The sequence below is a fragment of the Anguilla rostrata genome, unplaced genomic scaffold (assembly GCF_018555375.3).
Source record: "Anguilla rostrata isolate EN2019 unplaced genomic scaffold, ASM1855537v3 scaf1134, whole genome shotgun sequence".
Classification (NCBI taxonomy): Eukaryota; Metazoa; Chordata; class Actinopteri; order Anguilliformes; family Anguillidae; genus Anguilla; species Anguilla rostrata.
The window spans coordinates 333-25,660 of record NW_026986465.1 but is presented as its reverse complement, the minus strand read 5'-3'; the positions used below and the strand labels follow the sequence as shown (position 1 = coordinate 25,660).

General features: G+C 39.5%; 1 protein-coding gene across 4 annotated transcripts; it reads right to left on the bottom strand.

Moving 5' to 3' along the window:
* Positions 1-376: 376 nt before the first annotated feature.
* LOC135247193 (hemicentin-1-like) lies at positions 377-24,160 on the bottom strand. 4 transcript variants are annotated; one of them, XM_064320502.1, is made up of 7 exons: positions 23,839-24,158; positions 22,863-23,183; positions 22,080-22,397; positions 21,300-21,620; positions 2,008-2,328; positions 1,003-1,323; positions 379-916 (listed from the first exon to the last, which is right to left on the bottom strand). In XM_064320502.1, the coding sequence occupies exons 1-7, from the start codon at positions 24,026-24,028 to the stop codon at positions 597-599; spliced, it is 2,112 nt and encodes a 703-aa protein (XP_064176572.1). In that variant the 5' UTR covers positions 24,029-24,158; the 3' UTR covers positions 379-596. The 4 variants fall into 4 exon arrangements, with proteins under 4 accessions (XP_064176574.1, XP_064176573.1, XP_064176572.1 ...); XM_064320504.1 differs by lacking the exon at positions 1,003-1,323 and having other exon boundaries at positions 377-916; positions 23,839-24,160; XM_064320503.1 differs by lacking the exon at positions 22,080-22,397 and having other exon boundaries at positions 378-916; positions 23,839-24,159.
* Between the last annotated feature and the right edge of the window lie 1,168 nt (positions 24,161-25,328).

Genomic DNA, 25,328 nt, shown 5'->3' with positions numbered 1-25,328 from the left:
TTGTACATATATACATAGAGAACTTATTTATCCCCATGGGGACATTTGCCTCGCAGCATGTTACATTCACATTTACGAACAGACATTTATACCAAGAAACATACAATCATTCACGCAACAGAAAGGCTGACCACCAAAATACATACATACCAATACAAATTGGACATATAGATGCCTATTCAATCAATCATGACTGTGAGAAAGCCATCCACACATATGTTTGGCCTGTCCATGTACTGCACGCTTATATACACACCGGGCCAAGTGACTTGAAAGAATTGAGGAAATATTGGGTAGCATTGCTTTGGAATACATGTTCTTAAATTTCGGTGAGGCAAGATAGCCTATATTGTTTGTAGTACCGTAACTTGGCGTCATTTTGATATCAATACTTTTGAGTAACTTGGCATTTTTGTACGTTGAAAACGTGTTTTTTTATGAGATCCTATATACTTTACATGATTCACAAAATAAATTCACAAACACAATGTTTGCATTAATATAAATAATCTCTTTGCTACAAACTGCTCTCTTTGCTACAGATGGTGTGTGTGTATGTGCATATGTGAATGCGTTTGTGTGTACGAGGTGTATTTCTATAAATTTGATGACATTCCAAGTTTAATGGCAGCATATTCTGTGAAGTCTTCACTTTGATTTTGGATGTTCGTATTTTTCACAGTTTTACTGTGAACAACAGTAGAATATGTCACTGAATCAGCATTCTCCTCCTCCACCTGCTCCCCGGTCCCCATCTCTTGTTCTTCTCTGGATTCCACATGTGCATTTCTCCTGGATCTAACTCTGCGGTAAAATAACACAGCCCCACACACTGCGACCGCGGCAACCACAGCAGCAATGGTCGCGTACAAGATGGAGTTTTTCAGGTCTTCAGAGATCCACCCATCCAGTTCACCTGCAGCCAATGGGGAATTAATCTGTGAGAGCTCATATAATGTTGTCATTTGAAGATCTCATTTAAAGTTTTAAAGACAAATTTACCTTTCACAGTGAGACTGATGTCTCTGTAGTTCCCATCTGCATCACACCTGTATGAACCCTCATCTGACTGAGTAAGATCTGAGAGACGGAGAGACAGGTTTCCGGGGGAAATGGAGTCCAACACCTGCACTCTGTGTTTGTAGTGATCATTGACCCTGCCAGGACTTTGTGACAATATAACAGTGCTTTGGCCTCCTGTGTGTACAGTCCATTTGATCAGCCCAGGTTTCCTCTGCACATCAGTACAGGCACAGGGCAGGACGACTGAGTCTCCTGTGAGCCCAGTGATGTTTATGGGTTTAGAATCAGACAGAACACAGCCTGCAGAGAGAGAGAGAGAGAAAGAGATAGAGAGAGGTGGGATTAGGAGATATAAGGTTGTGTAAGTCGCTCTGGATAAGAGCGTCTGCTAAATGCCTGTAATGTAATGTAATGTAATAAGCACGCCTGATTGGATGTCTCACCTAGGCCCTCCCACACCTGCAGTTTAATAGTCTGAAGTCATATGGTTCACAATTTACAAGATACAATAGGCAATAATTATGACAATAATTACGATGATAATGACTTGAGTTTGAGAGATTGAGTACAGAATTCCAGTTACAATATATTGGTTTGTTGTTGCTGAATACACCCCTGTGAAGCAAGCCTTGAAGTACTCAAACATGGCAGAAGGGATGTTGTACTTGATTCTGCCCTAATATCAATAAATGCTGCATGCCGTTTAATGTATCAAAATAATCTAATGAGAAATAGATAAAGGAAATTTAAGGTTTAAAACAGAACCTCTTATCAAAACTCACTGTGCAAACCTAAGATTAAACTCCCGCTCAACCTTGGCGCAGAAGTAATGAGACTCATTCTATAATGATGATTTTTATTCTGCATGTTTGTGCAATGAAACAAATATATTTATTGTAAAATTACATAAAACTCATAGAGGCCTTGTGTCACCCAGTGTCACCCCGTCCTTGACATGGTATGGGCAAATGGGGTTAAATGTACCTTCCACTGTGAGTCTGATGTTTCTGTGTTGTCCATCTGCTTCACACCTGTATGTATCCTCATCTGACAGAGTGAGATCTGAGAGACGGAGAGACAGGTTTCCAGGGGATCCGGAGTCCAAAACCTGCACTCTGTGTTTGTAGTGATCATTGACCCTGCCAGGACCTTGTGACAATATACCAGGGCGTTGGCCTCCTTTGTCTACAGTCCATTTGATCAGCCCAGGTTTCCTCTGCACATCAGTACAGGCACAGGGCAGGACGACTGAGTCTCCTGTGAACCCAGTGATGTCTATGGGTTTAGAATCAGACAGAACACAGCCTGCAGAGAGAGAGAGAGAGAGAGAGAGGGGTGGGATTAGGAGATATAAGCACGCCTGATTGAATGTCTCACCTAGGCCCTCCCACACCTTCAGTTTAATAGTCTGAAGTCATATGGTTCACAATTTACAAGATACAATAGGCAATAATTATGACAATAATTACAGTGATAATGACTTGAGTTTGAGAGATTGAGTACAGAATTCCAGTTACAACATGTTGGTTCGTTGTTGCTGAAGACACCCCTGTGAAGCAAGCCTTGAAGTACTCAAACATTGCAGAAGGGATGTTGTACTTGATTCTGCCATAATATCAATAAATGCTGCATGCAATTTAATGTATCAAAATAATCTAATGAGAAATAGATAAAGGAAATTTAAGGTTTAAAACAGAACCTCTTATCAAAACTCACTGTGCAAACCTAAGATTAAACCTCCGCTCAACCTTAGAGCAGAAGTATTGTGACTCATTCTATAATGATGATTTTTATTCTGTATGTTTGTGCAATGAAACAAATACATTTACTGTAAGTTTGCATAAAACTGATAGAGCCCATGTGTCACCCAGTGTCACCCCGTACTTGACATGCTATGCACAAATGTGGTCAAATTTACCTTTCACTGTGAGTCTGATGTCTCTGTAGTGCCCATCTGCTTCACACCTGTATGTACCCTCATCTGACAGAGTGAGATCTGAGAGACGGAGAGACATATTTCCAGGGGTGGCAGAAATATTCACCCGGTCTTTGTAGCTGTCGTCCACTGTAGTAGGATACGACCAAAGTTTCATATATGAACTGGCATCCAAAATACGATAAAACCATCTGGCGTCGTTTGGTGTTGGCTGTCTCTCAGTGCAGTAGCAGGGCAGGACCACGGAGCCTCCTGTGTACCCAGTGACCTCTTTGGGTGCATATAGAGAACAGCCTGCAACAGAGAGTGACTTATTATGAGTCTCCGGTATGGGGATTGATTCATTGAAATTCTATTTTCTTTGAAGATCATTAAAAAATACATGTGGCCACTCTGAGCAGAGATGGCCCAAATACCAAAATAATTTGAAGGAATAAAACACTATAAAGCCAAGGGCTTATTTCCATTGTGGTCTATAAGACAATGGTCAGGGAGATAGACATGTATGCTACTCTGGACAATGATGTCTCCAAAATGTCATATAAATGTAACATAAACATCATTGAAATAATTACAAAAACACCATTCGTTCATTAGGTAAGTAGTTGGCACTGTGGGTTTTTAATGAGTTAAAATGCATTTTGTTCACAACTATTTACAATTAGTATAGGAACAGTACTCCTTCCATATTAGACAAATACCTTTATCCAGAACAGATTAAGTAGTGTTCATAGATATGAGTTCAAAGTTTAAAAGATGTGTTTCTTTACTCTAAAATCAGAAGTTTTTCCATGAATTTCAGGGTTTTGTCATGGAGTTAGGGGCATGAGTTTAACCCATTTTTGGATTTAAATGTCCACCGGGGTAAATATATATTTTGTAATATATATTTGATATTTTTCACTATTCTGTCAGGCTTTGGCGTAAGGACCCAAGTGCGGAGTGTAAAAAAAACACTAAGCTCAAAAGGAACGTTTAAACAAAGACTTTACTTAAAAAAAGAGGAAAACAGAACAAACAAAAGTCCACGAGGGGCATTTCACAAAAACTTTTAAAAAAGCAGGGAACTCGAAAAACTTGAATAACAGAGATACGCAACGAGGCAGAACTCGAGCATAAACACACAGGCAGTACACAGGCAGATATACAAGCCGAAACACACACACGGGCAGAAACACACGGGCTGATACCCACGGGCAGAAACACAAGGAACCAGCACCCGAGTCAGGGAAACAAAGAACTTAAATAGACAGAAGTCTAACAAGACACAGGAGGGCACAATTCACAATCATACCAGTGAGGGAAGGGAGAAGGAGACACGAGCAAAGACAATGATTGAATAATTGAAAACAATAATTCAATTAAACACCAAAGAGAGAGAACGAACTGAAACACAAAACTGAAGTGCCGCCATCTGGCGGCCAATAAAAGGAAAATCAGAAACTGGGCAGAATCCTGACATGCACATTTCCAAAGAAACAATCACTTTAGGTTCAAATCAGCCAATTACACTGTTTTCAGTCATGCAGTTTTATGTACAGGCTCTTTAAATGCAGTCACAATCTAATAATTGATACATACAAGCCCACAAGGGAACAGTGTTTTTTTTTCCTATATTGACAACTACACTCAGTTTAACACAGGAAAATGAGAGCAGGCTTAGCTGTTGAGAATGATACCCAGAAGACCGTGCATCATTCTCTCTTTACCTCTATGGCACTATAGATAGCACATAGACACACGGCTGTAACTGCAGGCTTATATTTAAGATTTGAGTGAAGCTCTTTGAAAGCATCAGTGGGTCAGATAAAATGATCAACTCACCTGAGATCATGTGAATCAGACTGCTGACCAGCCAGACACACACCAGCATGGTTTTCAGTGTCAACTTTCCAACCGAATATACACACAGAAGATTCAGTTGCACGGATCCAAACTGCCTCTCTATAGAAGTGTGAAGTGTTTGCTTCTGCACAAAACTATCTAAGTTAATGCAATTTTTTAAATGACATGCAGTATGACTCACATTTCCTGCCCCTGTGTGAATCCTAAAATTAGAAGTACCACAAACAGTACATGTGAAAAAGCAGAAATAAAGGCCATCCTCTGCTGTCCTCTGAAAATAATTAAAAGTCCCAAATCCTGGCCTGGGCCTTTCTGTGTGGAGTTTGCATGTCCTCCCCGTGTCCGCATTAGTTTTCCTCAGGGTACTTCGAAGGAAAAGTATGACACCCCTGATAAAAATTGGCTGTCTGAAATAAACACTACAGGTAATGGGTTGTATGCTCAAAAAAGCTGAAAAATTATATTATTTTGTACTAAAGAGAGGGGAAAAAAGATTTTTAACTAATAATATACATTTTCTTAATTATTCTTTGAAATCCAACAGAGATTCATCTGCATTGACCATATTGAATCTGCTACTTTTGCCAGGTTCATGTTAATCTTAGAGCACTGTGTTGTGGCTTTCTATGGCCTTCTGTTTCACTATGGTGAAACAGGAAACCAATGTTTCACTTGCTGTTTTGCTCTCTGATGATACAAGATAAAGGCTTGTTCATGTTCACTTGTTCATGTTCACAAGTCAACAAATGCTTACAAACCAATACAAAAAAAAAAAAAAAAACATAGAAAACATCACTCGCCGTTAGGTCAATAATTAAGTCCTTTTGAATCACTGGAGCAGTGATAAACCAGCCTGATGGAGGATGAATAAAATCCTAGGACCACAGCTGGAGATCTATTGAACACGGTTGCATCTTGGGGACAGAGTTTCCAAATATATAATCAGAAGCCATTGCCATGCCTATAGGCTTTACCAAATGGTTGCCAATCACCAAATTATGGCCAATCAGAGAATATAAGCCTCTGAATCGCAGCATCTAATCATCTCCCTTTCTTTATCTCACAGTATTACCTTCCATACCCCTTTCTTCCTTATCCTTCTGTTCTGGCTTCAGGGTGGGTCACTCTTCTAAGGCACCCCATCTCTTCTTCAATCAAGCTGAAGCATCTTCCCTCGCTTTTGTCCTAATCCTTCTGGAACTTTCTGTAGCTTTTGACAATATAGACCACCAACTCCTACTCTCTCTCTCGACTCTCCACCTTTGCCATTGCCATGCCTATAGGCTTTACCAAATGGTTGCCAATCACCAAATTATGGCCAATCAGAGAATATAAACCTATGTAACGCAGCATCTAAAAACCTATTTAGCCTTCCACAGTATGTAAATATTTGCAGAAAGAAGCATTTTCTACTGTGGCTCTGAAGTGCAAAACACAAAAACAAAAAGAAAACGCAAAAACAAAAACTTTCGGCCCTGAGGTACAGATGCAACATACAAAAACAAAAAGGAGTGGCCCTGAGGTGCAGATGCAACATACAAGAATAAAAACATGCAGACCCGAAGTGCAAAACACAAATTCAAAAAGAAAATGCAAAAACAAAACTTTCAGCCCTGAGGTGCGAAACACAAAGGAGCAGCCCTGAGTGCAAAACACAAACATACAAAAACTAGCAGCCCTGAGGTGCAGAACACAAACATACAAAAACTAGCAGCCCTGAGGTGCAGAACACAAACATACACAAACTAGCAGCCCTGAGGTGCAAAACACAAACATACACAAACTAGCAGCCCTGAGGTGCAGATGCAACATCCAAAAACAATAACTAGTAGCCCCGAAGTGCACTGTTGCACTTCTGGGCTACTAGTTTTTGTTTTGTATGTTGCATCTTCACCTCGGGGCTGCTTGTTGTTGTATGTTTCTGTTTTGCACTTCGGGGCTACTAGTTTTTGTTGTTGTATCTTGCATCTGCACCTCAGGGCTGCTAGTTGTTGTATGTTTGTGTTTTGCACCTCAGGGCTGCTAGTATTTGTATGTTTGTGTTCTGCACCTCAGTGCTGCTCCGTTTTGCTTTTGCATTTTCTTTTTGTATTTGTGTATTGCACTTCAGGGCCGCATGTTTTTGTTTTTGTATGTTGCACCTGACCTCAGGACCACTCCTTTCTGTTTTTGTATGTTGCATCTGCACCTCTGGGTCGAAAGTTTTTGTTTTTCCATTTTCTTTTTGTTTTTGTGTTTTGCACTTCAGAGCCACTGCAGTTTTAACATGCTTTTTATCCTTCCCCATTTTCAAACCACAGAACCTCGCTTGTGCTCCAGCTAAAAATATAAACCTCGAGATGATGCAGTTTAGTTAAAAACGCTTACTTTCTTCCTCTCAGCATGAAGTGCAATGCTTGTTGGGCAATGACTGCACCATCAGTGGAAGAAGCCACCAAACGGGCACAATTTCAACTACTGCACCCCGATCTCTGGCACTTAGGAGTGAACGGAGAGCAGAACACTCTAAAAAAAACCCTTTCCTTTAACCTTTAAACTGTTCTATCCGACTCTCCCTTTGTTGCTTAGGCCACTTGCACTTGAATCACTTTGTCCGTCGTGCTGCAGAATAACAGGCTACCTCAACCCCACCACAAGCGAGAGAAAACGCAAACCAAATAATTTCTGGTGTGTTCAGTGTTTCATCTTTATTTATTTTTTTTTACATTTACATTTGATCGAAACCTGTAGCCCATTAAGATTAAAGCAATTAAAAAAAAAAAAACCCTATTCAGCCTTCCACAGTATGTCAATATTTGCAGAAAGAAGTGTTTTTGAGTGTTTTCAGCGTTTATCCTTTAAAAAAAAATCATTTTTTTTATTTCTCCTTTTTCCTCTCAGAGGGTTTCCCCTTCCTGCTAGAAAGTGTGCCAGGAGGCAAAGGAGCAAAATTCATGCATCACGGAGTCAGATTAGCGTAGCCACTGGTTAACATCTCCCTGCCTTCCTTTCGCTATTTTTCTGTCACACCTCAGACTGACAGTCTGGCCCAGATATGCCCCAAAGTGTTCACTGGGGAAAGTGGAATTATTCCTGCTCTTTTGGAAAGGGCATCCCTTTTTTGCGCCTTTATAAAGGAGGATTTTAGCGGATAGCTAATCAGGTCTGACCCTGTTATATGGTGGTAGTTCTCAACTGTGTTTCCTGCCTGAACACATATAAATAGATGTTGGTTTGGCATCCAGTTTCATTGCACTTGTGTGTGGTTATTAAGGAACATATATCAAATACAGTGGTATACAATTCTATCCAGCAACTTGGCAAAAACATGAATTGTTCATATAAAATGTTTGTGAAAGAAATGAAAAAAAAAAAACCCCAAAAAACAAAACCATGCAGCTCAACAAAACTGAAGAAAAACAAGAAAGCATTTAATTTGTTCTTTCGACCATGGCCCTTAAAAGAATACACTGGCAAGGGTTGCAATACAGGCAAATCTTTTTCTTTATAATGATATCTGTAGGAAGCACCTAATTCAAGCCTTTTTCAACACTATGTGAGGGATGGTTTACTTATTTGATAGAATGCAAGTGTTAACTACTTTACTGATATATTGTGCTTGAATTCAACATTTAAAGGGGTGTGCTTTGACCTATTCAATGAACTCTCAGTTCAATCAACAATATTCTTCTCAAATGTTCCAATATTTGAAACTTAATCTTAGTGTAAATTTTACACACTGGATTTGGTGCTGTTGACCATCGAGGATACCATAAAACACTATGAAGCCAAGGGCTTATTTCCATTCTGGTCTGTTAAGACTTGGTGGCAGTATAGCACAATGCTCAGGGAAATAGGCATGTATGCCACTCTGGACAATAATGTCTCCAAAATGTCATATAAATGTAATATAAACATGTTTGAAATAAGTAAGAATCACCATTCGTTCATTAGGTAGTTGGCACTTTGGGTTTTTAATGAGTTAAAATGCATTTTTTTTGCAATTATTTACAATTAGTATAGGAACAGTGCAAAGCACCTAAGTGCATACCTTTGCTCTAATGGTATCCTTGAAGTGTTCCAATCAGGGTTTCGACCCCACCACAGCACAGAAACAGCACTTATCAAGGTTACAAATGATTTACTACTGTCAGCCGACCGTAACTGTGTCGGATCTTGTACCCCTCGAACTGAGTGCAGCTTTTGACACAATTGATCATGGAATTCTACTGGAGTGGACAGACTCCAGACCTGTGTTGGACTTCATGGACAGGCACTCGCATGGTTTGGGCAGAAACACACAGGCAGAAACACACGGGTAGATACATGGGCAGAACCACATGGGCAGATACACAGGCAGAAACACACAGGTAGATACACGGGCAGAAACGCACGGGGTAAATATATATATATATATATATATATATATATATATATATATATCAATGACATGCAGTATGAGTCACATTTCCTGCCCCTGTGTGAATCCTGAAATTAGAAGTACCACAAACAATACATGTGAAAAAGCAGAAATAAAGACCATCCTCTGCTGTCCTCTGAATATAATTAAAAGTCCCAAATCCTGGCCTGGGCCTTTCTGTGTGGAGTTTGCATGTCCTCCCCGTGTCCGCATTGGTTTTCCTCCGGGTACTTCGAAGGAAAAGTATGTGACACCCCTGATAAAAATTGGCTGTCTAAAATAAACACTACAGGTAATGGGTTGTATGCTCAAAAAAGCTGAAAAATTATATTATTTTTATTTAAAGATTTTTAACTAATAATATACATTTTCTTAATTATTCTTCTAAAATCCAACAGAGATTGTATTGCATTGACCGTATTGAATCTGATACTTTTGCCAGGTTCATGTTAATCTTAGGGGACTGTGTTGTGGCTTTCTCTGGCCTTCTGTTTCACTATGGTGAAACAGGAAACCTATGTTTCACTCACTGTTTTGCTCTCAGATGAAACAAGATAAAGGCTTGTTCATGATCACTTGTTGATGTTCACAAGGTTTGTTCATGTTCACAAGTCAATAAATGCTTACAAACCAATACAAAAAATAAAAAATAAAAAAACATAGAACCACTTGCCGTTAGGTCAATAATTAAGTCCTTTTGAATCACTGTAGCAGTGGTAAACCAGCCTGGTGGAGGATGAATAAAAATCCAAGGACCACAGCTGGAGATCTATTAAACATGGTTGCATCTTGGGGACAAAGTCTCCAAATATATAATCAGAAGCCATTGCCATGCCTATTGGCTTTACCAAATGGTTGCCAATCACCATATTATGGCCAATCAGAGAATATAAGCCTATGTAACGCAACATCTAAAAACCTTTATAGCCTTCCACAGTATGTAAATATTTGCAAAAAGAAGCGTTTTCTATGGTGGCTCTGAAGTGCAAAACACAAAAACAAAAAGAAAATGCAAAAACAAAAAGGAGCAGCCCTGAGGTGCAGATGCACATACAAAAACAAAAAGGAGTGGTCCTGAGGTGCAGATGCAACATACAAAAACAAAAAGGAGCAGCCCTGAGGTGCAAAACACAAACATACAAAAACTAGCAGCCCTGAGGTGCAAAACACAAACATACAAAAACTAGCAGCCCTGAGGTGCAGATACAAGATACAAAAACAAAAACTAGTAGCCCCGAAGTGCAAAACAGAAACATTCAACAACAAGCAGCCCCGAGGTGCAAATGCAACATACAAAACAAAAACTAGTAGCCCAGAAGTGCAGCAGTGCACTTCGGGGCTACTAGTTATTGTTTTTGGATGTTGTATCTGCACCTCAGGGCTGCACGTTTTTGTTTTTGTATGTTCGTGTTTTGCACCTCAGGGCTGCTAGTTGTTGTATGTTTGTGTTTTGCACCTCAGGGCTGCTCCTTTTTGTTTTTGCATTTTCTTTTTGTATTTGTGTTTTGCACCTCAGGCCTGCTCCTTTTTGCTTTTGCATTTTCTTTTTGTATTTGTGTTTTTCACTTCTGGGCTGAAAGTTTTGTTTTTGCATTTTCTTTTTGTATTTGTGTTTTGCACTTCAGGGCTGCATGTTTTTGTTTTTGTATGTTGCATCTGCACCTCAGGACCACTCCTTTCTGTTTTTGTATGTTGCATCTGCACCTCTGGGCCGAATGTTTTTGTTTTTGCGTTTTCTTTTTGTTTTTGTGTTTTGCACTTCAGAGCTACTGTAGTTTTCACATGCTTTTTATCCTTCCCCATTTTCAAACCACAGAACCTCGCTTGTGCTCCAGCTAAAAATATAAATCTCGAGATGATGCAGTTTAATTAAGAATGTTTACTTTCTTCCTCTCAGCATGAAGTGCAATGCTTGATGGGCAATGACGGCACCACCAGTGGAAGAAGCCACTAAACGGCCACAATTTCAACTACTATCTACTGCACCTCGATCTCTGGCACTTAGGAGTGAACGGAGAGCAGCACACTCTAAAAAACACCCTTTCCTTTAACCTTTAAACTGTTCTATCCGACTCTCCCTTTGTTGCTTAGGTCACTTGCACTTGAATCACTTTGTCCATCGTGCCGCAGAATAACAGGCCACCTCAACCCCACCACAAGCAAGAGAAAACGCAAACCAAATCATTTCTGGTCTTTTCAGTGTTTCATCTTCATTTTTTTTTTTTACATTTACATTTACATTTGATCGAAAGCTGTAGTCCATTAAGATTAAAGCAATTAAAAAAAAAAAAAAACCTATTCAGCCTTCCACAATATTTAAATATTTGCAGAAAGAAGCGTTTCCACATGTTTTCAGCGTTTATCCTTTAAAAAAAAAAAGTTTTTAAAATTTCTCCTTTTTCCTCTCAGAGGGTTTCCCCTTCCTGCTAGAAAGTGTGCCAGGAGGCAAAGGAGCAAAATTCATGGATAACGGAGTCAGATTAGCGTAGCCACTGGTTTGTGTCTCCCTGCCTTCCTTTCGCTATTTTTCACTGAGACATGCGCGATCTGTCCCAACTCAGACTGACAGTCTGGCCCAGATATGCCCCAAAGTGTTCACTGGGGAAAGTGAAATAATTCCTGCTCTTTTGGAAAGGGCATCCCTTTTCTGCGTCTTTTTAAAGGAGGATTTTAGCGGACAGCTAATCAGGCCTGACCCTGTTATATGGTGGTAGTTCTCAACTGTGTTTCCTGCCTGAACACATATAAATAGATGTTGGTTTGGCATCCAGTTTCACTGCACTTGTGTGTGGTTATTACGGAACATATATCAAATATAATGGTATACAAGTCTATCCAGTAACTTGGCAAAAACATGAATTGTTCATATAAAATGTTTGTGAAAGAAATGAAAAAAAAACCACACAAAAAACCATGCAGCTCATCAAAACTGTAGAAAAACAAGACAGCATTTCATTTATCTTTCGACCATGGCCCTTAGAAGAATACATTGGCAAGGGTTGCAATACAGGCAAATCTTTTTCTTTATAATGATATCTGTAGGAAGCACCTAATTCAAGCCTTTTTCAACACTGTGTGAGGGATGGTTGACTTATTTGATAGAATGCAAGTGTTAACTACTTTACTGATATATTGTGCTTGAATTCAACATTTAAAGGGGTGTGCATTGACCTATTCAATGAACTCTCAGTTCAATCAACAATATTCTTCTCAAATGTTCCAATATTTGAAACTTAATCTTAGTGTAAATTTTACACACTGGATTTGGTGATGTTGACCATTGAGGATACCATAAAACACTATAAAGCCAAGGGCTTATTTCCATTGTGGTCTGTTAAGACCTGGTGGCAGTATAGCACAATGGTCAGGGAAATAGGCATGTATGCCACTCTGGACAATAATGTCTCCAAAATGTCATATAAATGTAATATAAACATGTTTGAAATAAGTAAAAATCACCATTCGTTCATTAGGTAGTTGGCACTTTGGGTTTTTAATGAGTTAAAATGCATTTTTTTTGCAATTATTTACAATTAGTATAGGAACAGTGCAAAGCACCTAAGTGCATACCTTTGCTCTAATGGTATCCTTGAAGTGTTCCAATCAGGGTTTCGACCCCACCACAGCACAGAAACAGAACTTATCAAGGTTACAAATGATTTACTACTGTCAGCCGCCTGTAACTGTGTCGGATCTTGTACCCCTCGAACTGAGTGCAGCTTTTGACACAATTGATCATGGAATTGTACTGGAGTGGACAGACTCCAGACCTGTGTTGGACTTCATGGACAGGCACTCGCATGGTTTGGGCAGAAACACACAGGCAGATACACAGGCAGAAACGCACGGGGTAAATATATATATATATATATATAGCAATGACATACAGTATGAGTCACATTTCCTGCCCCTGTGTGAATCCTAAAATTAGGAGTACCACAAACAATGCATGTGAAAAAGCAGAAATAAAGACCATCCTCTGCTGTCCTCTGAATATAATTAAAAGTCCCAAATCCTGGCCTGGGCCATTCTGTGTGGAGTTTGCATGTCCTCCCCATGTCCGCATTGGTTTTCCTCCGGGTACTTCGAAGGAAAAGTATGTGACACCCCTGATAAAAAATTGGCTGTCTAAAATAAACACTACAGGTAATGGGTTGTATGCTCAAAAAACCTGAAAAATTATATTATTTTTATTTAAAGATTTTTAACGAATAATATACATTTTCTTAATTATTCTTCTAAAATCCAACAGAGATTGTATTGCATTGATCGTATTGAATCTGATACTTTTGCCAGGTTCATGTTAATCTTAGGGGACTGTGTTGTGGCTTTCTCTGGCCTTCTGTTTCACTATGGTGAAACAGGAAACCTATGTTTCACTCACTGTTTTGCTCTCAGATGAAACAAGATAAAGGCTTGTTCATGATCACTTGTTAATGTTCACAAGGTTTGTTCATGTTCACAAGTCAATAAATGCTTACAAACCAATACAAAAAATAGAAAAATAAAAAAACATAAAAAACACCACTTGCCGTTAGGTCAATAATTAAGTCCTTTTGAATCACTGGAGCAGTGGTAAACCAGCCTGGTGGAGGATGAATAAAAATCCAATGACCACAGCTAGAGATCTATTAAACATGGTTGCATCTTGGGGACAAAGTCTCCAAATATATAATCAGAAGCCATTGCCATGCCTATTGGCTTTACCAAATGGTTGCCAATCACCAAATTATGGCCAATCAGAGAATATAAGCCTATGTAACGCAGCATCTAAAAACCTTTTTAGCCTTCCACAGTATGTAAATGTTTGCAGAAAGAAGCGTTTTCTATGGTGGCTCTGAAGTGCAAAATACAAAAACAAAAAGAAAATGCAAAAACAAAAAGGAGGAGCCCTGAGGTGCAGATGCACATACAAAAACAAAAAGGAGTGGTCCTGAGGTGCAGATGCAACATACAAAAACAAAAAGGAGCAGCCCTGAGGTGCAAAACACAAACATACAAAAACTAGCAGCCCTGAGGTGCAAAACACAAACATACAAAAACTAGCAGCCCTGAGGTGCAGATACAAGATACAAAAACAAAAACTAGTAGCCCCGAAGTGCAAAACAGAAACATACAACAACAAGCAGCCCAGAGGTGCAAATGCAACATACAAAACAAAAACTAGTAGCCCAGAAGTGCAACAGTGCACTTCGGGGCTACTAGTTATTGTTTTTGGATGTTGCATCTGCACCTCAGGGCTGCACATTTTTGTTTTTGTATTTTCGTGTTTTGCACCTCAGGGCTGCTAGTTGTTGTATGTTTGTGTTTTGCACCTCAGGGCTGCTCCTTTTTGCTTTTGCATTTTCTTTTTGTATTTGTGTTTTGCACTTCTGGGCTGAAAGTTTTGTTTTTGTATTTTCTTTTTGTTTTTGTGTTTTGCACTTCAGAGCCACTGCAGTTTTCACATGCTTTTTATCCTTCCCCATTTTCAAACCACAGAACCTCGCTTGTGCTCCAGCTAAAATATAAACCTCGAGATGATGCAGTTTAGTTAAGAACGTTTTCTTCCTTCCTCTCAGCATGAAGTGCAATGCTTGATGGGCAATGACGGCACCACCAGTGGAAGAAGCCACCAAACGGCCACAATTTCAACTATTATCTACTGCACCCCGATCTCTGGCACTTAGGAGTGAACGGAGAGCAGCACACTCTAAAAAAAACCCTTTCCTTTAACCTTTAAACTGTTCTATCCGACTCCCCCTTTGTTGCTTAGGCCACTTGCACTTGAATCACTTCGTCCATCGTGCCGCAGAATAACAGGCCACCTCACCCCCACCACAAGCGAGAGAAAACGCAAACCAAATTCCTGGTGTTTTCAGTGTTTCATCTTCATTTTTTTTATTTAACTTTTACATTTACATTTGATCGAAAGCTGTAGCCCATTAAGATTTAAGTACTTTTTAAAAAAAAATAACCTATTCAGCCTTCCACAGTATGTAAATATTTCCAGAAAGAAGAGTTTTCACGTTTTCAGCATTTCATCCTTTAAAAAAAAATTGTTCTCCTTTTTCCTCTCAGAGGGTTTCCCCTTCCTTTGCCAGGAGGCAAAGGAGCAAAATTCATGCATCACGGAGTCAGTTCAACGTAGCCACTGGTTGGTGTCTCCCTGCCTTCCTTTCGCTATTTTTCACTGAGACATGCGCAATCTGTCCCACCCCAGACTGACAGACTGGCCCAGATATGCCCCAAAGTGTTCACTGGGGAAAGTGGAATAATTCCTGCTCTTTTTGAAAGGGCATCCCTTTTTTGCGACTTTTCAAAGGAGGATTTTAGCGGATAGCTAATCAGGTCTGGCCCTGTTATATAGTGGTAGTTCTCAACTGTGATTCCTGCCTGAACACTTATAAATAGATGTTGGTTTGGCATCCAGTTTCATTGCACTTGTGTGTGGTTATTACGGAACATATATCAAATACAATGGTATACATGTCTATCCAGTCACTTGGCAAAAACATGAATTGTGTATATAAAATGTTTGTGAAAGAAATGACACTGTAGAGAAAAAAAAAAAACATCTACTGGCTGTATGCTGACCATGCAGCTCAACAAAACTGTAGAAAAACAAGACAGCATTTCATTTATCTTTCGACCATGGCCCTTAGAAGAATACATTGGCAAGGGTTGCAATACAGGCAAATCTTTTTCTTTATAATGATATCTGTAGGAAGCACCTAATTCAAGCCTTTTGCAACACTATGTGAAGGATGGTTTACTTATTTGATAGAATGCAAGTCTTGCAATACAGGCAAAACTTTTTCTTTATAATGATATCTGTAGGAAGCACCTAATTCAAGCCTTTTGCAACACTATGTGAGGGATGGTTTACTTATTTGATAGAATGCAAGTCTTAACTGCCTTACTGATATATATTGTGCTTGAATTCAACATTTAAAGGGGTGTGCTTTGACCTATTCAATGAACTTTCAGTTCAATCAACAATGTTCTTCTGAAATGTTCCAATATTTGAAACTTAATCTTAGTGTAAATTTTACAAATTGGATTTGGTGCTGTTGGCCATCGAGGATACCATTTGCATAGGTATGATGTGTGTTTGTTTAAGCACATGTGTTTGTTTACTTATGTGGGGACTGTTTGTGGGGAGATGAATAATGACAAATTCACCTGCTATCTACTATAAAGTAGTAGTTGGAGTGGCCTAGTCAGTCCTGACTTGAATCCAACAGAGATGCTGGGGCTGTATCAGAAGTTCATGCTCAAAACCACAATTTTGTCTGAATTAAACCCTAGGACTCAAAATGGTTTTAGCTGTTTTTCTTCATTTAAAATTTTTTTTTTTAATAGTTTTTTTAACATGATAAATACAAAGATGCTGCAAGTATTATATACACACACACACACACACACACATATATATTGGGATGGCAGGTATGCCATCCCGCCAAGTTAAGCCTTGGCGGGGGCATGCCCCATACCTATACCTATACAGCACCGAGAGTTTGGCACTTTTCAGGGTTCCCCACAGAAATAACCACAACAGCCACAGACACTCAGCCCTTAAAAACATTAAATTCTGTACATTCTGACCCCATTTCAACAAACAGAATTCATAAACAACTTCACATGTCCACACAATAAAGCCCCAAACTAAGGGGATTTTGCGTTTTCTCCTTCTTCTTCTTCTCTTTCTTCTTCTTCTTCTTCTTCTTATTTTTCCTGCCGCCTATCCCACTAACAACATGTCTCCCCATTGGACATTTCACTGACACCAGCCAAATCTTCACCTACACGACCCAATCAAAAACGCGCATACACATGCAAAATACCCATACCTTTTTACCCTGAAACATTTCCAGTTTAAACAGCTAGTCTGCCTGTGGCCTAGTGGGCAAGGTTACATTCTTAGGAGCACAGGGTTGTAGGTTCAAGCCCAGCTAGGAACATGTTTCTTTAACCTGCTTCAACCCTCACTAATTATTGTCTACTACTTATCAATTATTGCTTTTGCACCATATCTACCCGCCGTTCACCGTTCAGTTATTAACCGGCTACAATATTGCTAAGCCATATGCATTATCACTTACCGTCTGTACGTTCAGTTATTAACCGGCTACAATATTGCTAAGCTATATGGATTCAACGGGAGCTCTTCTGTGCTTACTGGCCTGTGTTCTTCTTTAAAACCACCGGCAGGTTTGCTAATGATATTTCACGCATTGCATAGCTATGGCATGGTGCTGCACTAACGAAGTCAGAGACTGGTAAACCTCCGGTTTAAGGCTTGAATCCCGACTCGCCCTCAGGCAGATCATTTCCTCTTTTACACTAACATTTTCTTACGCTTATATTTGCTTTAAAAACTCAAAACTCACTCACGGCCATCCATATGCATTTCATGACGCAAATGTATTCCTTTTATTAAAAAGTTACACCAGTTCACCACTGTGCCATTTCTACTAACTACATTTCTTCACTTGGCTACCGTACAAAACCTTCATATCAGCAAACGCCACGTTTCTACATTCATGTTACCTCGCCCTGTTCTCTATCTAGCCACATAGGCTACAAACAATTACTACGTATGTACGTTCTGCAACTCCGCATTAATACATTACATTTAAAATCATGATTCACTCATAAGTATAACTACTAGCACTGAACATGACAAAACACATTAGTGCAATAGATTGCACACATTATTTAACCCTCCACTTCAACAACTAATGTTAAATACAGACTGTTATATATACCGTTTGATAAGGAAACTAAGCTCGCTCATGGTCACTTCATTTACTTCGCACTATAGTCTGTGATCATGTCAACCTTCACCTACATGCCCATTCTGCTAAAAAACATATTGTTTCAACTACGCAATTTCATCATTTCGCCTAATTTATCTCACACTTGTTATTTTCTCATATGCAAAGCCTGCTGGGACATATGCGTCTGCTCCTATTCTCCACTATCAACTTTTCCGGTTCTAGCTTAGCAAAACAGCGAAGAGGACTCCTACCTACAGATAAGCCTATCAAAATGCCTTATAAACCTTACAAACACTAAAAGTGCATCTTCACGAAATAACAGACAACGGAGCAGGACAGAAGGGTACACAAGTTGCGACCTAGGCAGCTCTAATTCTACGGGCTTGCTGATTCTTTTGTCAATCAAGGCTCGTTGGATGCCCGTCAAATCCGTGAGTAGCCTACATAGCTACGCTGGCCATATTTCACCTTTTCTGATGCGTTTATCTAATGAAGTGGCCGGTGAGTGATATATATATATATATATATATATATATATATCTATATATATATATATATATATATATATATATATATATATATATATATATATATATAACTAATGCCCAAAAACTATATACCTTTTTTTTTATCTTTGTTTTTGAACAATAGTAAACTACAAAGAAAACCAAAATAATTATTTTAACTGGAGGGGGGCAGGTGGAGTTGGTGGCAAAGCTAAGGAGACTGGAGGTGGGGCAGTGCATTGATGTGCTGATAGCAGTTCCCTGAGAGAAAAAAAAGGCGTCAGACACATATTCCAATCCATTGCTCAGCTTAGCAAAGAATGCACATTTCAGAACACCTCAGAGACAGATAGAATAATAATATATATTTCAAATAATAAATACGACATTGAAAAAAAAAAAACAGAAAACGAAATATCAACTTGCCATCCCTGCTACCTGCGTGCTGCGTGTAGAGTACCGTATTATTTATTTAGATATAGACAGACTACAGCATATATTGCATCTTTTGTATATATTCAATATTAGTAGCAGCGAGAAACTGCAGTTGTAGACACAAGAAAGTATGTTTCATTATGATAGCAACGGAACGATGCAGACTATATGTATTTTCCATCATTGTTTTATTATACCAGCATGTTTTTGCGTGTTTGCAGAGAAACGCAAATGCTATCAATAAAAATGGTTTAGCAATTTCTCAGCATAATGACGCATTCAAAGCCTAAAAGAACTCACCCGATATTGCCTTCAAATGGATCCATGCCAAAGAAAAGTAATTATTCATCCTCTCAAAAAGCTTTTACGCGAATATTCGGTAGTGTTTTGTTGACATAGTTAAAGCACCATATATTGCACCCGAATGGATAAACATACATGCCACTCAAAGTTCAGAGCCTCCCCTCACTGATTAAAAAAAAAAAAGAAAACCAAGCAAGCTTCGGAAAGTACAGAGATCTTCGTGGACGACGAAATGTAGTGATTTATGACGCCAAAAGGCGTCATTCGGGTCCATGCAGTTAAGTTACAACAAATATTCATGTATAATCAAATGACGAGTTTAAACTACCTTAAAACAATTAACAAAGGTTCCAGACATGGAGAGTCATACAATAAATGAATGAAAGAAGACACCAAACCGCAGTTTATTTGTTAAAGTAATCCAAGCTGGGCCAAAAATTAAAAAACCAAAAGACAGCAGAATATTTCAAAAATACCACAGTTGAAATGTAGAGCACCAGACCTAGATGAGGGACTCAAATGCCGAATTCCAACTAAGAGTTACAAAACTTCCAAGTTTCCAAAACTGACTACTAAAAGAAAGCTGCATATTTTATCACTGAAAGAGAGGAGGAGGGAGGGGGATTGATACTCCATCTGACACACACACACAGACCTACACACACACACATGCCGATTCAATCAATCAATCAATCAATCAATGAAATTTAATTACATAGCGCATTTCACAACAATTATCACAATTCACTTTACAGACAACCCTGGCCTAAACCCCTACAGGAGCAAGCCTAAAGCAACAGTGGCAAGAAAAATCTCCCTGTGGCAGATAACTCGGAAGGATCCAGGCTCAAGGAGAAAACCCATCCTCCTCTGGTCGGCTCAGGGTTCATGCTCTTATCTCCAAGCTATGCCGATGTCTGAGATTATTTTGGAAGTAAAACTCATTTTTGCATGTTTATTGTGGGTAACAATTCAATAAAAATGTGTATATGTTGCTCTTCTACTCAATACCCTTGTACAATATAACAGGGAAAGGCCCAGAAAATCTCAATTGACATACATAACCACAGCCAAATATGTCACGCCCATAGAATGTTGTCATTTGAAGACATCATTTCCCACAGCCCATTTAAACTTTTAAACACAACTGGTCAGGTTCTATGTATAACTGTGAGACTGATGTCTTTGTAGTGCCCATCAGCTTCACACTTGTATGTCCCCCCATCTGACAGAGTGAGATTTAAGAGACGGAGAGACAGGTTTCCAGTGGAAATGGAGTCCAACACCTGCACTCTGTCTTTGTAGCGACTGCCATTGGCAGGAAGTTGTGAAAATATAACAGTGCTTTGGCGTCCTTTGACTGCAGTCCATTTGACCCATTCAGGTTTCCTATCAGTACAGGCACAGGGCAGGACAACTGAGTCTCCTGTGAACCCAGTGATGTGTATGGGTTCAGAATCAGACAGAACACACCCTGCAGAGAGAGAGAGAGAGAGAGAGAGAGAGGAGGTGGGATTAGGAGATATAAGCACGCCTGATTGGATGTCTCACCTTGGCACTCCCACACCTTCAGTTTAATAGTTTGAAATCATATGGTTCACAATTTACAAGATGTAATAGGCAATAATTATGACAATAATTACAGTGGTAATGTTTTTAGTGTGAGCGATATGAGTACAACCTTCCAGTTACAAAACTTTGGTTAGTTGTTGCTGAAGACACCCCTGTGAAGCAAGCCTTGAAGTACTCAAACATTGCAGGGATGTTGTACTTTATTGTTCCATAAAATCAGTAAATGCTGCATGCAGTTTAATGTATCAAAATAATCTAATGAGAAATAGATAAAGGAAATTTAAGGTTTAAAACAGAACCTCTTATCAAAACTCACTGTGCAAACCTAAGATTAAACTTCCGCTCAACCTTGGCGCAGAAGTAACGTGACTCATTCTATAATGATGATTTTTATTCTGCATGTTTGTGCAATGAAACAAATACATTTATTGTAAAATTACATAAAACTCATAGAGCCCTTGTGTCACCCAGTGTCACCCCGTACTTGATATGCTATGGGGAAATGTGATCAAATTTACCTTTCACTGTGAGTCTGATGTCTCTGTATTTCCCATCTGCTTCACACCTGTATGTACCCCCATCTGACAGAGTGAGATCTGAGAGACGGACAGACAGGTTTCCAGGGGAAATGGAGTCCAACACCTGCACTCTGCGTTTGTAGCGATTGTTGACACTGGGTGAACTCTGTGAAAATATAACAGTTCTCTGGCCTCCTGGATATGTAGTCCATTCGAACCGTTCAGGTTTCCTCTGCACATCAGTACAGACACAGGGCAGGACGACTGAGTCTCCTGTGAACCCAGTGATGTCTGTGGGTTCAGAATCAGACAGAACACACCCTGCACAAAGAGAGAGAGAGAGAGAGAGAGAGAGAGATGAGTACTGAATTCCAGTTACATCACATTGGTTAGTTGTTGCTGAAGACACCCCTCTGAAGCAAGCCTTGAAGTACTCAAACATTGCAGAAGGGATGTTGTACTTAATTCTGCCATAATATCATTAAATGCTGCATGCCGTTTAATGTATCAAAAAAATCTAATGAGAAATAGATGAAGGAAATTTAAGGTTTAAAACAGAACCTCTTATCAAAACTCACTGTGCAAACCTAAGATTAAACTCCCGCTCAACTTTGGCGCAGAAGTAATGAGACTCATTCTATAATGATGATTTTTATTCTGCATGTTTGTGCAATGAAACAAATACATTTATTGTAAAATTACATAAAACTCATAGAGCCCTTGTGTCACCCAGTGTCACCCCGTACTTGATATGCTATGGGCAAATGTGATCAAATTTACCTTTCACTGTGAGAAAGATGCCTCTGTTGTGTCCATTTGCTTCACACCAGTATGTACCCCCATCTGACAGAGTGAGATCTGAGAGACGGAGAGACAGGTTTCCAGGGGAAATGGAGTCCAACACCTGCACTCTGTCTTTGTAGCGACCGCCATTGGCAGGAAGTTGTGGAAATATAACAGTGCTTTGGAGTTCTTTGACTGCAGTCCATTTGAACTGTTCAGGTTTCCTCTGCACATCAGTACAGGCACAGGGCAGGACGACTGACTCTCCTGTGAACCCAGAGATGTCTGTGGGTTCAGAATCAGACAGAACACACCCTGCACAAAGAGAGAGAGAGAGAGAGAGAGAGAGAGATATATATATGAGTACAGAATTCCAGTTACATCACATTGGTTAGTTTTTGCTGAAGACACCCCTGTGAAGTAAGGCTTGAAGTACTCAAACATTGCGGAAGGGATGTTGTACTTGATTCTGCCATAATATCAATAAATGCTGCATGCCGTTTAATGTATCAAAATAATCAAATGAGAAATAGATAAAGGAAATTTAAGGTTTAAAACAGAACCTCTTATCAAAACTCACTGTGCAAACCTAAGATTAAACTTCCACTGAACCTTGGCGCAGAAGTAACGTGACTCATTCTATAATGATGATTTTTATTCTGCATGTTTGTGCAATGAAACAAATACATTTACTGTAAGGTTACATAAAACTCAGAGGCCTTGTGTCACCCAGTGTCACCCTGTCCTTGACATGCTATGGGCAAATGTGGTCAAATTTACCTTTCACTGTGAGACTGATGTCTCTGTAGTTCCCATCTGCTTCACACCTGTATGGTCCCCCATCTGACAGAGTGAGATCTGAGAGACGGAGAGACAGGATTCCAGGGGAATTGGAGTTCAACACCTGCACTCTGCGTTGGTAGCGATTGTTGACACTGGGTGAACTCTGTGAAAATATAACAGTTCTCTGGCCTCCTGGATATGTAGTCCATTCGAACCGTTCAGGTTTCCTCTGCACATCAGTACAGACACAGGGCAGGACGACTGAGTCTCCTGTGAACCCAGTGATGTCTGTGGGTTCAGAATCAGACAGAACACACCCTGCACAAAGAGAGAGAGAGAGAGAGAGAGAGAGATATGAGTACAGAATTCCAGTTACATCACATTGGTTAGTTGTTGCTGAAGACACCCCTCTGAAGCAAGCCTTGAAGTACTCAAACATTGCAGAAGGGATGTTGTACTTAATTCTGCCATAATATCAATAAATGCTGCATGCCGTTTAATGTATCAAAAAAATCTAATGAGAAATAGATGAAGGAAATTTAAGGTTTAAAACAGAACCTCTTATCAAAACTCACTGTGCAAACCTAAGATTAAACTCCCGCTCAACTTTGGCGCAGAAGAAATGGGCAGATACACACAGGCAGATACACACGGGCAGATACGCACGGGCAGAAACACAAGGAACCAGCACCCGACTCAGGGAAACAAAGAACTTAAATAGACAGAAGGCTAACAAGACACAGGAGGGCACAATTCACAATCACACCAGAGAGGGAATGGAGAACGAGACACGAGCAAAGACAATGATTGAATAATTGAAAACAATAAGACTATTGTTATATACAATTGTCTCTATACCTCTATGGCACTATAGATAGCACATAGACACACGGCTGTAACTGCGAGCTTATATTTAAGGTTTGAGTGAAGCTCTTTGAAAGCATCAATGGGTCAGAGAAAATGATCAACTCACCTGAGATCATGTGAATCAGACTGCTGACCAGCCAGACACACACCAACATGGTTTCCAGTGTCAACTTTCCAACCGAATATACACACAGAAGATTCAGTTGCACTGATCCAAACTGCCTCTCTCTGGAAGTGTGAAGTGTTTGCTTCTGCACAAAACTATCTAAGTTAATACAAATTCTTTTCAAAGACATGCAGTATGAGTCACATTTCCTGCCCCTGTGTGAATCCTAAAATTAGAAGTACCACAAACAGTACATGTAAAAAAGCAGAAATAAAGGCCATCCTCTGCTGTCCTATGAAAATAATTAAAAGTCCCAAATCCTGGCCTGGGCCTTCCTGTGTGGAGTTTGCATGTCCTCCCCGTGTCCGCATTGGTTTTCCTCCGGGTACTTCAAAGGAAAAGTATGACACCCATGATAAAATTTGGCTGTCTAAAATAAACACTACAGGTAATGGGTTGTATGCTCAAAAAAGGTGATTTTGTACTAAAGAGAGGGGAAAAAAGATTTTTAACTAATAACATACATTTTCTTAATTATTCTTCTAAAATCCAACAGAGATTCATCTGCATTGACCATATTGAATCTGCTACTTTTGACGGGTTCATGTTACTCTTAGGGCACTGTGTTGTGGCTTTCTATGGCCTTCTGTTTCACTATGGTGAAACAGGAAACCAATGTCTCACTTGCTGTTTTGCTCTCAGATGAAACAAGATAAAGGCTTGTTCATGTTCAGTTGTTCATGTTCACGAGTCAATAAATGCTTACAAACCAATACAAAAAATAAAAAAAACATAGAAAACACCACTCGCCGTTAGATTAATAATTAAGTCCTTTTGAATCACTGAAGCAGTGATAAACCAGCCTGGTGGAGGATGAATAAAAATCCAAGGACCACAGCTGGAGATCTATTAAACATGGTTGCATCTTGGGGACAGAGTCTCCAAATTTATAATCAGAAGCCATTGCCATGTCTATAGGCTTTACCAAATGGTTGCCAATCACCAAATTATGGCCAGTCAGAGAATATAAGCCTATGTAACGCAGCATCTAAAAACCTTCCACTATACGCAAATATTTGCAAAAAGAAGCGTTTTCTACGGTGGCTCTGAAGTGCAAAACCCTGAGGTGCAGATGCAACATACAAAAACAAAAAGGAGTGGTCCTGAGGTGCAGATACAACATACAAAAACAAAAAGGAGCAGCCCTGAGGTGCAAAACACAAACATACAAAAACTAGTTTTTGTTTTTGCATTTTCTTTTTGTATTTGTGTTGTGCACTTCAGGGCTGCATGTTTTTGTTTTTGTATGTTGCACCTGCACCTCAGTTTTCACATGCTTTTTATCCTTCCCCATTTTCAAACCACGGAACCTCGCTTGTGCTCCAGCTAAAAATATAAACCTCGAGATGATGCAGTTTAGTTAAGAACGTTTACTTTCTTCCTCTCAGCATGAAGTGCAATGCTTGTTGGGCAATGACTGCACCACCAGT

What these genes read in the sequence shown, in the direction of transcription:
- LOC135247193 (XM_064320502.1), bottom strand. Translation starts at nt 24,028, where the DNA reads ATGTCTTTGAAAAGAATTTGTATTAACTTAGATAGTTTTGTGCAGAAG. An exon ending in TCTGATTCACATGATCTCAG is followed by an intron (nt 23,184 to 23,838) that starts GTGAGTTGATCA and finishes CTCTTTGTGCAG; the next exon opens with GGTGTGTTCTGTCTGATTCT. An exon ending in CATCAGTCTCACTGTGAAAG is followed by an intron (nt 917 to 1,002) that starts GTAAATTTGTCT and finishes CATTGGCTGCAG; the next exon opens with GTGAACTGGATGGGTGGATC.